Here is a 13,447-nt window from a genome sequence, read left to right on the forward strand (position 1 = left end):
ACTGTACTATTGCTCCAGCTCCCTCTACCTGCTTGATGTTGCTTGAACAAACTCGAGAGAGATACATAAGCAATCAGTGATTGTCAAAGGAGAGGAGAAGATGGAGAATTTTTCAATGAATGTTATTGGCGTTTGCCTTGCACGCAGCCAACATGGCCGACCCGAGTTCGATTCCTCCGCCCCTCCCGGAGAGCCCGGCAAGCTACCGAGAGTATCTCGCCCGCACGGCAGAGCCTGGCAAGCCACCCGTGATGTATTTGATATGCCAAACACAGTAACAACAAAGTCTCCAATGGAGACGTTACTGGGCCCGCTCGCGCAAATCGATAAACAACGGGAGGGCCTTTACCTTTTACCTTTACCAAGATTTCTTTAAGGTCCAACAGAAACACTCATACCCATGATCCCACTTCCTCCCTTCCAAAGTGAAACTCTACACAGATTTATTAACCATGATATTCTCTTACCTAAAACTGTTAGAGAATATAAACAATATTTACAAGCTCCTTCAAAAAAAAAACCCTATATCTTATCTTTGTATCCCTCTACCCTGGTCCAAGTAGTTCTATGTAGTCAATTCTGAACAAATAAATTGAGTAGGATCTGTTACTTAATTGGGACGAATTCCTGTTTGGAGTGATAAAAACTGGATTTAGCAGGGATGGCTATACAAAGTTGTATATTCAATTAGTGCTGCTGAATTTTACAGTTTAAAATGTTTAAATTTGGGACCAACGTGATAGTTCAGTGGGTAGGGTGCTTGCTTGCACATGGCCAACCCAGCACCTCATATGGTTCCCTGAGCCTGCCAAGAGTGATCCCTGAGCACAGAGCCAGGAATAAGCCCTGAGCACCACAGAGTGTGGACCAACATACCTCACACCCCACAAAGTTTAAATTTATGTTAGATATATATACATACATATACATACTTCACAAGCAGATCTCCAGAAAGAGGTTTCAATGGGAAACAACTTAAATCTCAGGTAAGAAGATCTCTAGACGTCTTCCAGAAATATAAGAGGTATAGGACTGGAGCGACAGTACAGCAGACAGGGTATTTGCTTTGCAAGCATCAGACCTAGGTCCAATCCCTGGCATCCCACTGGGTTCTGAGCAATACCAGGAGTGACTCCTCAGTGCAGAGGCAGGAGTATGGTCTGAGCACAGTCAGGTATGATCCCCAAAAAAGTCAAAACACACAAAAATTTTTAAAAAACTTTTTAAAGAAGAAAAAGAAACATAATAGGTACTCAGTAGGAATCTGGGAAAAACAAATGTATAGATAGTACAATCATATGAGAATGTCAAATCTATCATGTTTTACAAAAAGCTATCATGTTTACAACAGAGCATAATGCATATAAATGACATGAAAGAAATGATCTTTTTAAGGATTAGAGACGCTCTTGCAAACTTTTTTATTTGACTTCAATAAAAATTGTTTCTTAGTTCAACAGGAAGACAGCAGAAATCTTCATACACAAAAAGCTCAACAAATGCCAAAGGCTTTAGTTTTCAGTTCCATGTCACGACCACTTCTGATTCCTTCCCTGGGAATTTCCACCCAGTTGCTTGGTTCACTTAATCATCTCCCTGGAATCAGTCTTTTCTGGACACTTCGCAAATCCAGCACTCCATCACAATACATCAGCCATCTATAAATGGTGGATCGTTCAGTCAGGGAGTATTCCAGGTCTCATGCTCAAAGCCCAAAAGGCACTGGGGTATCTGATATGCAAAGTAGCAACCCCCCTTTTGAGCCATGTCACAGGCCCTAAGACTGTTTTTTGGCAAGAGGGTGCAGGGGAATCTACATCCCATGGTGCTCAGGGCTTACTCCTGGCGCTGTGCTCAAGTATTACTCTAGACACTCAGGAGTCTATATGGGGTGCTGGGATCAAACTCAGGTTGCCCACTTGCAAGTCAAATGCTCTGTCTGTTGTACTATCATTCTAGTCCCAAGACTTTTTTCTTTTCTTTTTTTTTTTTTTTTTTGGCATTTTGGGTCACACCCAACGATGCTCAGGGGTTATTCCTGACTCTGCACTCAGGAATTACTCCTGGTGGACCACATGGGATACCAGGGATTGAACACAGGTTGGCCAGGTGCAAGGCAAATGCCCAACCCACTGTGCTATCACTCTGGCCCCCAAGACTTCCTTTTTAAGGGCTATGGTAATCCTGTTTTTCATCCCCCGTCAAAGACCATCAATATAAGAAATTGTCGTGCTACTTAAAAAATTTAGGTAAAGGCCCTCCCGTTGATCGTCGATTTGCTCGAGCGGGCCCAGTAACGTCTCCATTGGAGACTTTGTTGTTACTGTGTCTGGCATATCGAATACTCTCGGTAGCTTGCCGGGCTCTCCGAGAGGGGCGGAGGAATCGAACTCGGGTCGGCCATGTTGGCTGCGTGCAAGGCAGACGCCCTACCCGCTGTGCTATCACTCCAGCCTGGCAAGCTACCGAGAGTATTCGATATGCCAAACACAGTAACAACAAAGTCTCCAATGGAGACGTTACTGGGCCCGCTCGAGCAAATCGACGATCAACGGGAGGGCCTTTACCTTTACCTTTACTTAAAAAATAGAATTTTGGGCCAGAGAGATAGCTCAAGGGGCTGAGTGCATGCTTTGCATGCAAAAGGCTAAGGTTCAACCCCAGGCACTTTATGGGCCCCAGAGATTCACTGGAAGTGACGTGGGAGCGCAGAAATTCAAATAGTTCCAAGTATCACCAGACTATGGGCCTGGAGACCAAAAATCAAACAAAGAATCTTAAAGGGTAAAAAGTAAATAAATAAATAAAACCCTTCTTAAACTTATTATTAGATACATTAGCCAGCCTTGTAAGGTGTACACCAGACTTGCTATTTCCAAGTCAAAGGACGTGAGACTTCTCAAAGCAAACCACTGCATGAAAGAAATGGTGGGAGGGGTTGGAGTGGTAGCACAGCGGGTAGGGCGTTTGCCTTGCACGCGGCTGACCTGGGCTCGATTCCCAGCATCCCATATGGTCCCCTGAGCACTGCCAGGGGTTATTTCCTGAGTGCAGAGCCAGGAGTAACTCTGTGCATCGCCGGTGTGACCCAAAAAGCCGCCCCCCCCAATTAAATAAAATAAAGCAATGTCCTTTAAAAAAAAAAAAAGAAAAGAAATGGTGGGAGTCTTCGGGACACCACCCCTGAACTCAGGGTGGAATTATTTTCCCTTCCTGAACTAGATCCAGCCATACTGCCTAGCCACTCAAACTGTCTCTTAAACACTGGCTTCCAGCTCTTCATCGTTCAGCCCTGGGGATCTCTTCTCCTTATGCTCGTTGTTACAGTCCGGGGAAATCGTTTTTATGGTGTTAACATCTGAGTCCAGTTTTCTTCTTTTCTTCTGCTGGTGCAAGTGAGATTTGGACTTTATATGTGCTGATAAGACAAATTAAACGGGGGGGGGGGGGGGGGGGAGAGGAAAACACAAAACAAAAACTCATTAAGAATTTCTACAAGCAATCCTAGAAACACATATAATTAACTTTATAATCCCTTTTATTTGTGAGAGGGTATGGGACACCTGAGGATTCCCAAGAGGTGCTCAGGGGGTCTGGGAGTCAATTCTGGAGATACAGGTAAGCGGCTCAATGTGAGGGCCTAAGACTCAGAACTGCTTGGGCCCTGCAGGCACCATGGTGATGCCTGAGGCTATAGTGCCAGGGACTGAACCAGGATCATCTGCATTGCAGGACCTGTGCTCTAACCCCTGCACTATTCTGTTTCCTCCTCTTTAACAACAGCAGGATCAACTAAGAATTAGGGGCCAGAGTAATAGTACAGTGGGTAAGGTGATTGCCTTGCATGCAGTCAATCTGACTTCAATCTCTGGCATCACATATGGACCTACAAGTCCACCAGCCAGCCCTCCTCAAAAGACAAAACAAGATGACTCATGAATTGTTATAGCTGCTTAACTATTTTGTTTGGAGCGATAGCACAGCGGGTAGGGCTTTTGCCTTGCATGTGGCTGACCCGGGTTTGATTCCTCTGCCCCTTTCAGAGAGCCCGGCAAGCTACCGAGAGTATCCCGCCTGCATGGCAAAGCCTGGAAGCTCCCCGTGACATATTCGATATGCCAAAAACAGTAACAAGTCTCACAATGGAGATGTTACTGGTGCCTACTTGAGCAAATCAATGAACAACAGGAGGACAGTGCTACAGTGTTTATTGTTTGGGGGCCACATCCAGCTGTGCTCAGGGCTTACTCCTACTCTGCGCTCACACATCACTCCTGGTGGGGCTAGGGGAACGACCATATGGGATGCCGGGAATCAAACCCATATTTTTAAGGGAAGAATTACTCTACCTTGCCAGTAAGCCAGAGTGGGTATCCACATATCACGTGGAGTATATTGGCTTTAGATCACTAATCCTCCTGATAGTCTTAAGGGCAGTACTTTTCAGGTTCTTCTACATGGGCAGAAACTGAAGTTCACAGAAATCTTACGTTTGCCCAAGGTCACACAGCAGGTAAGCTCTTTAGCTCACCTGCTGCTTCAATGAAGAGCAACATTTTCCAGAATCAAGAACCTAGACCCAATTTCCCAGCATAGGGCTTCCCATTACAGATACACTACAACTCGATCAGCTACAAAACCCCACAAACCCCAATCCTCACCTGGATTATAGGAAAGATGCCCAGCCTTGATGCAGGCCAGCAGCACCCAACACTGCCTTTCCCCACTTGCTCCTTGTCCACACAGGGACATCCACATGCCTGCCAGATAAGCCATTTGAAAGACTAACCCGCAAATGTCCCCTTCTCCAATCATGCAATGAAAATCTTATTTAGGAATACCTAAAAAGATGACTAAAAGAAATTCTCGTATGTATAAAAGAATTTTTTTTTAAAGCTTAGCACTGTAGCACTGTCCTCCCGTTGTTCATCGATTTGCTCGAGCAGGGACCAGTAACGTCTCCATTGTGAAACTTGTTATTACTGTTTTTGGTATATTGAATACGCCACAGGGAGCTTGCCAGGCTCTGCCGTGCAGGCAGGATACTCTGGGTAGCCTGCTAGGCTCTCCAAGAAGGACAGAGGAATCGAACCCGGGTCGGCAGCATGCAAGACAAACACCCTACCCGCTGTGTTATTTTTAAAGCTCAGAAGCAAGAATAAATAAGAAACAGGTTAGAAGTCAGAGAAAAGTTTGCTTTGGGGGAAAAGTCAGCTTTGTTCTATAGCTAGAGCCTAAGGCAAAAAAATGGGCTCTGGCCTGGCACGGGAGATGGGAGCAAGGAGCTGACAGATGGCACCATAGAGGCCTCACACAAGCCAGGCTCACAAAAGCTCACAAATGTTGCTTCTCTATGGCTAGCCCTGAAGGACAAATCGAACCACTAAGTTTCCTTTAGAAAAAAACAATCAGACGCTCTCTTTCTGTTCCCCTTTCATCATTATAAACCAGCAACAATCGAGGCTTCTTCTGCTGCTTGGGCAATCACAGCCATCCCCAGTCTGTGACAATGAACTTCATTTTACTAGAGTTTCCAATTAATAGAATTCATCATACTATTAGTTGATATGGGGAGAAAAATCTTCTTCCAAGAGAATCCCATGCAACACAGTCCTCCTGAACAGAAGGATGACACCACTGAGTAAACAGGCCTAGTGAGCCCAAAACGAAGGCGTTTATTATTATGATAGAAACTCCAGTCTCAGAAATTGAGGCCCTTTGGGCTCTGACTGGATGACATAGAAATACAACAGGGGTCTGCAGTGTGTGATCTCGAAGAGGCACATTCAATCTCCACTGCAGGGAGCCAAAAGCCCGAGGGCCTGGGCTGAGCCATGAGGTTATTCCCCGGCTGCCTTCTTCATGTCTGTCTTGTTTCAGTTTCCCTTAATGCTGCATCGGCCTGTTTCAGCACCACCACCTCTATAAGGCATTGCAGAAGTGACAAGAGCCCCTCCTTTTGAAGATCCTACGAACAAGGACCAACTGCACTTCTTGTTCCCTTCCAGCTAATTTGGTCACTTGGGTGAGCTGCCTGGATTCCTGTGCAATCCTACCTTACCCCCACTGAGGTCTTTAAAAAAAAAAAAAAAAAAAAAAAGGATGGCCAAGAAACTCCTATAGGGCAAAGGAACTCTGGAAAGTTAAACCTCTTCATATAAAATACACCCCACAGTATAAAATACCCACTGAAGCTAAAGCTAGAAACAATCAATCTTCCTCTGAAGTCAGAGTACAAAGACAGTTCTCCAGTTGGGAAAGTCCTCCATGAAAAGTGAGCAAGGCTCTAGGATCAATGTACTCAATCCCTTTACATGGAAGCAGATCATCATCCAACTCAGCAGAGACCTGAAATTTCACGCAGTCAGTGAAATTTCAATGTGACCCGCTCTTAAATATCCCCCAACCTGCAGTCTTACCTGCCCACTCTCGGTCCCCAATAATGATTCGATCACAAAGTTCACACACATGGTGACTTCTCTTGTTCTCTATTTCAGTACATGACACCTTCACCGGAGTGGCTTCAGGCTTGTGGCCCTAAAAGGACAAGAGGGAAATGGAGAAGCATTCAATGGAGAGACTAAACACCATTCTCTGATACAAAAGGGATTAAGATTTTCCCACGATTCATCTTCTCATCCCAGAGAGCAGGTGGGCTCGAGCAGTTTAGCAACCTTTCTAAAAAGCAGAAATGAAGCCTTTGGGGATCTAAAAGCTGTCAACATTCTGTCTCTATCCCATGGCAGAAGAAGGCTTGGTTCCCAAGGTGCCAGGAAAGGAAGTTCTTCAAAAGCCAGGAAACAGTCCCATAATTAATAATCACCTGGATAAAACTTTGCACAATTTCAAGAGCAGGTTCAAGAACAGACTCCTCCCACTTCGAAGCATCAGAAACTTCTAAGCCATATACCGGGGGAACATTGGAACCAGGTCCTAATAATGACAAAGAAAAGTTGTGAGAAATCAGGTCCAAGACCCAATACATTCTGCTCACAGGACTCCAAAACTCTCAAAAATTTAAGAAACTCAAGTTATCATTCTGACCATGCCATTTGTCCTAACCTGAAAAATGAACCAAACAGCAACTACAATCCAAGATAGATCTAGAAAGTTAACTGGTCTGCAGCCAACAAATCTAGGAGTAGAATCTGGAGACTCTGGTACAAGATATTCCAGGTTGGTTGGAAAAACAGAACAGAAAAGCGGCTCTAAGGGCTACAATATAAAGAGAACACACTAGAGGAAGAAAAGCTAACAGCTGGCAAGTGTCTGTAATGTATTACAGTGATGCTGCTCTCTGGTAAGAGTTTACAGCTTTCCTGAGACACAGACCTGGTCCAGGCTTGTATATATCTCTCAGCAGACTGGGCATTCATGAAACTCATGGATCCCATCGGGTATGGGCTGAGGCCATTAACAGTCACGCCAATGATTCTGAGAATTCTAAGGAAGTCTTGGGATTTAGTCATCTGAGCCTCTTCTTTTAGAAAACAGTCCTACAGGACTATTTGAGAAAACATCCCCTACTCAACGCTTCTGGAGAGGAGACTACTTGTAGACAGGAATGCAGCTCTGAGCATTTTATCCACCAGAGCTGACTGTGCACAAAGCAAACTGCCTTCATGGTTTAAAGGCAAAGAGCATCGCCCCATGGAGAAGAACTTCAAAGTCTCAGGATGCCAACAGCTAGCAGGTGCTGGCCTTTTGAATGTGCCAACCACAAATAAGAGTCTTCATACGCTGGACTGGGCCGCACCTGCCACCACATGGAAAGGTGAGACTAGGAGAGTGCAGGCAGCATCCACAGCACACCTGGCCTTGGCGAAGCTCTGCACCTGTTTCCAGGCCACTCTATATTTTCCTTTCCCCTCTAAGTCCTTTGTTGGGCTTCTGTGCCCTGTCTAAGCACCTTTCAACAAGTTCTCGGCTCCCAGCTGCTATTTCTGGCTTGGGTCCAAGACCAAGATGGGGTGGGGAAGTCCCTCTGGCGACTTGCCAGAACCATATCCAAGCCAACCAACTCTGGCCAATCACATACAGCTCCTGATTTCCAGGGCAGCTGTGCCTTTCACTCTAGCACCAGGACTGTGCCGGCAGACACATGAGTAAGGAATGGGCATATGATGCACTGTGTCACTCACTCCCCCATCTCAGAGATGGGGGAGTCTCACATCATCACAAAAAACATCTTTTGTTACAGACTGCCTGTTTGCCCCAGGGGGCAGAGAAGCATTACAAGTATGCAGTGGGGAAGTTCACTTTCAGCAGACTCAAAGACCTCTAACAGGACGTGCAGAGACAGCAGGCTGAGAAGTGTCAGAAAGAGTCCCTTGGCACCAAAAATGAGCTGGCGTGTTCTGGCCAAGGGTGGAATTGGAAAGAACTCAGGGCTCAGCAAAAACGGTGTGGGTGGTCAAGGCCAAAGCCACGAGCAGGGCTGGCAGCCTCAGCTGTCCTGTGTCACTAAAACACAAGTCTAAGGGTAAAAGGTGACATGGAAGTGAGTCAAAAACTAAGTGGTCATATTCCAGAAGTGTCCACAGGTATGACTCCCTGGACTCAAGTTCTGTAACCAAAGAACAATGAGCAAAAATAAAAGGCCCCAGATAAAAACTAGGGTCTTACTCAGGCTTAATACTCTTTAACCATCTTTTGGTTCAAAACCACACAATTTTTAAAAAATTTTTACTAGTGAAACACCGTGAGGTACAGTTTAGACTTAGAAATTTTTGTGCTTGGATTTCAATTATACAATGATCAAATACCCATCCCTCCACCAGTGCCCATTTTCCACCACCACGGGTCCCAGTATCCCTCCCACCCCCCATCCCACCCTGCCTCTGTGGCAGGGCATTCCCTTGTTCTCTCTCTCCTTTTGGGTGTTGAAAACCACACAATTTTTAAACTAAAACCCCAAACTAATGCTGTCTAAAATTAAAACTTCAAAGGTAACAAAATAGTGTGGTTAAAAAGGAGAGTATTGGGGCCATAGTAATAGTACAGTGGGAACGGCATTTGCCATGCATGCGGATGATCCGGATTCAATCCTCAGCATCACATTCTGATCCTGAGCTTTGCCAGGAGTGATCCCTGAGCACAGAGCCAGGAGTCAGACCAGAACACCCCCGGGTGTGGCGCAAAAGCAAAAATAAAAATAAATAAGTAAAGCATATTTAAAAATAAATAAGTAAAGTGTTGACTTTGGAGTCAGGATTGCATTTTTTCCTTGGCTCGGAGACTTCCAGCAAGCCATTTAACCGAAATCTCTATCACATACATGTGCAGGAAAAGAGGAACACCCGTCTTGAGGGCACAACAGTATATGTGTTGCACCAAAGTTTAGTGCGCAAAATGCTGTAGAGTGAAGTAAGTAAAAATATCCTTCCCTTTTCCTTACAAGTGCTGCTATTCAAATAGAATTAAAATGGATACATCTGTGCCAAGGTGATAGTACCATGAGGAGGGCACCTGCCTTACACATGGCCAACCCAGATTCAATCCCAGAGAACCACATATGGTCCCGAGCCTTGCCAGGAATGATCCCCGAGCACAGCTGGGTATAGCCCCCAAACAAAAACAAAACAAAACAGCTGTTACATCTGAAGAACCAGCTTCTAACCTCCAAGAGGATGCTGAGAGAAGCAGAAGGTGATGCAGAGGAAATGATGGTCTTGTCTTTCTCTATTACTTCTCTGGTCCAAGAATCATGTTGCTTTTATTTTGTCATACTCTCCCCATCCCTTCTCTCTGTCATTGCTTTGATGACTGGGGTCACATATACCTAGTGCTGGCAGCAATGCACACTTGAGTTGTGGGACTTGCATACATGCTTGCCAGGGATCACAAACAGGACTGCACTTGGCACATGAAGTGGCGCACAGTACTGAATTTTCAGTCTTACACCTGCAATGTAGGCACTCGAAACCACTGAGCTCCCCTGAACCCCCCCAAGAACCAAATTACAAAGTCTTCCTATAGAAACTAGACTTCTTTCTGGGCGAGCAGGAAGGAAAATCAATCCTGAGCACCAAATCTGCAGAGAGAATGTTAATATTCTGCTCTACTTATTTGCAATCAGCACCACATAGTCAAGACATATGGCAGATTCCCTATAGGGATTTGTTTTCAGAGACGTCACAGAAAACATACCTGGACAATCATTTATGCAACAGACCTTTCCTCTGGTCAGTTCCACCCAAATCTCAAAAACACACCAGGAATTCAGGTTTATTTTTAGTAGGATGTAGGATATATTTATATTTTACTAAAAATAGGGGCCAGAGAGATATTATAGTGGGTAAGGCTTTTGCCTTGCATGCAGGAAACATGGATTTTATCCCCAGCATCCCATATGATTCCCTAAACACCAGCAGGAGTGATCCCTGAGTGCAGAGTCAGGAGTAACCCCTAAGCATTGCCGGTGTGGCCCCAAAACAAGAATAACAAAACTTTAGAGGCAGAGTGATAGTATAGTGGGTAGGGCATTTGCCTTGCACATAGCCAACCTGGGCTTGATTCTCAGCATCCCATATGGTCGTCTGAGCACTGCCAGATTAATTCCTGAGTGCAGAGCCAAGAGTAGCCCCTGATCATCACCAATGTGGACCAAAACCAAAAAATTAATTAGTAAAAAAAAAAAAAATAAAGAGACTAAAGAATATGGAAAGCATGAGACTTACTGGCCAAAAACCGATTTTTAACCCACTGGTTCTGCTTCCTGGCATATCTCTTTGTCACTTGTTTGAGAGTCTCAATGCCTAAAAGATAAAAAGATGTGAGTATACACTTCTCACCCTGTTAAAAGGAAGGCCCTCCCAGCCCCACAGATCAGAAAATAAGTGACAGGAGCACACTTGTGGACATTGAGTAGGCAAAAAGTTCAATTCTGAGTTCTGAAGGCCCTCTGGGGCTCTTCCCATCTCAGCTGTTCCTCAGATCATACCGGCAGGGTGATGTCACCCACGGATGCCCATCCGAGGCTAGGTTAAATAGAGAAATCCACACCTTTCTTTAGGAGCTGGTTACTAGTCTCTGGTGTGCATTTTCCCTCAGTGATCAGGTACTCGTGAAATTCCTTGAAGCCAATTGACTGGAAGATACCATGTTGATAGTCCTGGCTGGAAACAGGAGAGCATCAGCAGATGAGCCACTGCATCTGAGAGCTACCAGGGGCCTTGGAGATGATCTTGCTGAGCCATTTCCTCTCCGATGAGGACACTAAAATCCTTAGCAGTCACTGCCTCTCTGAAATCTATATTCCACCACCCCATCAGAAACAAGGTTACTTCCCTAAAAAATTAACTCCTGAGAGGCCAGAGGGATAGCTAACTTAGAGGCAATCAGGATCCTGAGTTCAGGTTTTTTTAAATTATTTTTGTGGACCATAAGCTCAGGGCTTGTGCTCAGGGTCACTCCTGATGGTGCTCAGGGAACTATATGCGGTAGCAGTGTGCAAAACAAACACCTTAAATTCTCTGCTACCTCTCTGTCTGGACCTGATTTCAAACTCCTGCACCACATGGCACCAGAGCACCACTGAGACGCATCCTCAGGTCCTAGCACAGGTGGTCAGGTTATGCTAGGAAAGGCCCTTCACCCTATGAGCACCACTTGAGGGGGGAAGAAAAATAGCTCCTGGAAAAATACAGCTTATTAGCAAACTTTATAACAACTACATCAAACCTTTTCCCAGCAAGCCTGGCCAACCCCAAGGACAAATTCCAAAGTCAATACTATGTTATTCTGACCACAAGAAAGGGATGAAGAGTAGTTCAGAGTAATAGCTAAAATCTCACCTATTTTCTGCAACTTTCTTCTGATTATAGCGTCTGTGGAAATCTCTGAGTTCATCCAAAAGCCCAGCAGCAAGCATCTGATCCACCCTTTTATCCAGGCGCTCATCTAAAACTTGAATCACATTAATCCATCAATGAGCAAGGCTGTCTTGGGTGCTAAAAAGGGGATTTGTTCAAATGGAAAAAAGGGTTCAGAGATCAAAATTGTATTTCATATATAACTTAACTGTGCTATCTTACCTTTAAATTAATTTTGGATTAAATGCTGTATATGAATGGGGAACTTTAACCCCCAGTCATCCCAGATATATTTTGAACTACCAAGCAGACAAAGGGGCAAAGAGCAAACAGTCACGACCAAATGGTGTCATCTGCTGTCCACAGGTGTAAAAAGCTGGAAAGCACCATCACAACCACTGCAATATACTGGTCAAACAGATTCACTGCGAATCAGATACTGTTTTTAATGAACTGTAGCAGTCATTTTTTATTTACAAAAGTCATTATTACCTGCTTCCACATCTCTACCATTGGTATTTCTCAGTCTAAAATGAGATTTCTTCCTACTTTCCCCAAAACTTAGCAATTACAAAGGACTCTCCGTGTGTCCAGCACATCCTGAGCTCCCTGTGCTTATTACCCATCTATCATTCTCACTTCCCCAATGCCCGAGTTGCTGCAGCTGTTGCAATGAGCAAAGTCACACCATTTGGGCCAAAGCGCTTGCAGTGTGCTTGTCTAGGCACACTCATACGTTCGGCTGTAGCTCACTGGAGATGGCATATCTTGACTGGAACGTGCACGCACGTAGCTGGTGCTCACACACACACCTGACGGTGCACAACTCCTACACTGTGCTATGATGGGAGAGGCCCAGAGAGCGGCAGGGACCACCCTTGGTTCAGTAGGCAATACCAGGGATTGAGCTCATAACTCCACGCAGATGAAACAGGCTTTCACTGACCATCAATGAAGCTATGGGGTTTGTGCTATTACCAGGATCTCCGTATTACAGAAGAGAAAATTCAAAGTTAAACTAATTTGCCTTAAAACTCACCCAGAGGGCACTAAGAGATAGCAGAGGGGTAAGGCACTTGCCTTGCATGTTGGCCAACCCCGGGTAGCCTCCCCTGGGACTCCAGAAGCCCAAAGCACAGCCAGGTTTAGCTCCCCAACCCCACCCAAAAAAACCCTTACATAGAATGAGGTCTGAGAGCTCAAAGGGCTAGAGCACAGGCCTTACATGCTAAGACCCCGTCACCTCACGGTCCCCCAAGTACTGTGAGGGTGGCTCTGGTGATTCCCAGCATCCCTGAGGCTATTGTAGCCCCTATCATGGAACCAAACACTCAACCACTGGGCCCAAAACTGGAGGGCCCCTCTAAAACAAAAGCATCTCACAGAAGATGGTAGAACAGGAATCCGAATCGAGCCCTGGCACAAAGAACATGTTCTTACCTGGTACACTCTAACTGCCTATTCATACAGAAACCTCTTCATTTTGGCCAGTTAGAGCGCCCAAAGGGCTACATATGCTTCACATGCAGCAACCCTGGGTGAAATCTCCAACCCGGAAGGGTCCCCTGAGCACAGCCAGATGTGGCACCAAAACAAAAGTGACCAAAAACCCCTCCATATCTTGCCAGACCTGA

General features: G+C 45.3%; 1 protein-coding gene across 1 annotated transcript in view; it reads right to left on the bottom strand.

The window, feature by feature from the left end:
* Positions 1 to 3,138: 3,138 nt before the first annotated feature.
* TRIT1 (tRNA isopentenyltransferase 1) overlaps positions 3,139 to 13,447 on the bottom strand; it is a 49,889-nt gene continuing 39,580 nt past the window's right edge. Inside the window, exons 6-11 of the mRNA XM_056123027.1 lie at positions 11,796 to 11,907; positions 11,005 to 11,117; positions 10,680 to 10,757; positions 6,824 to 6,933; positions 6,420 to 6,537; positions 3,139 to 3,418 (exon numbers count right to left, since the gene is read on the bottom strand). Coding sequence (XP_055979002.1) covers positions 3,258 to 3,418; positions 6,420 to 6,537; positions 6,824 to 6,933; positions 10,680 to 10,757; positions 11,005 to 11,117; positions 11,796 to 11,907 — 692 coding nt within the window. The 3' untranslated portion in view covers positions 3,139 to 3,257. The remainder of the gene's footprint in view (positions 3,419 to 6,419; positions 6,538 to 6,823; positions 6,934 to 10,679; positions 10,758 to 11,004; positions 11,118 to 11,795; positions 11,908 to 13,447) is intronic.

This window comes from Sorex fumeus, unplaced genomic scaffold (assembly GCF_029834395.1).
Source record: "Sorex fumeus unplaced genomic scaffold, SorFum_2.1 ptg000047l, whole genome shotgun sequence".
In the NCBI taxonomy this organism is placed as follows: domain Eukaryota; kingdom Metazoa; phylum Chordata; class Mammalia; order Eulipotyphla; family Soricidae; genus Sorex; species Sorex fumeus.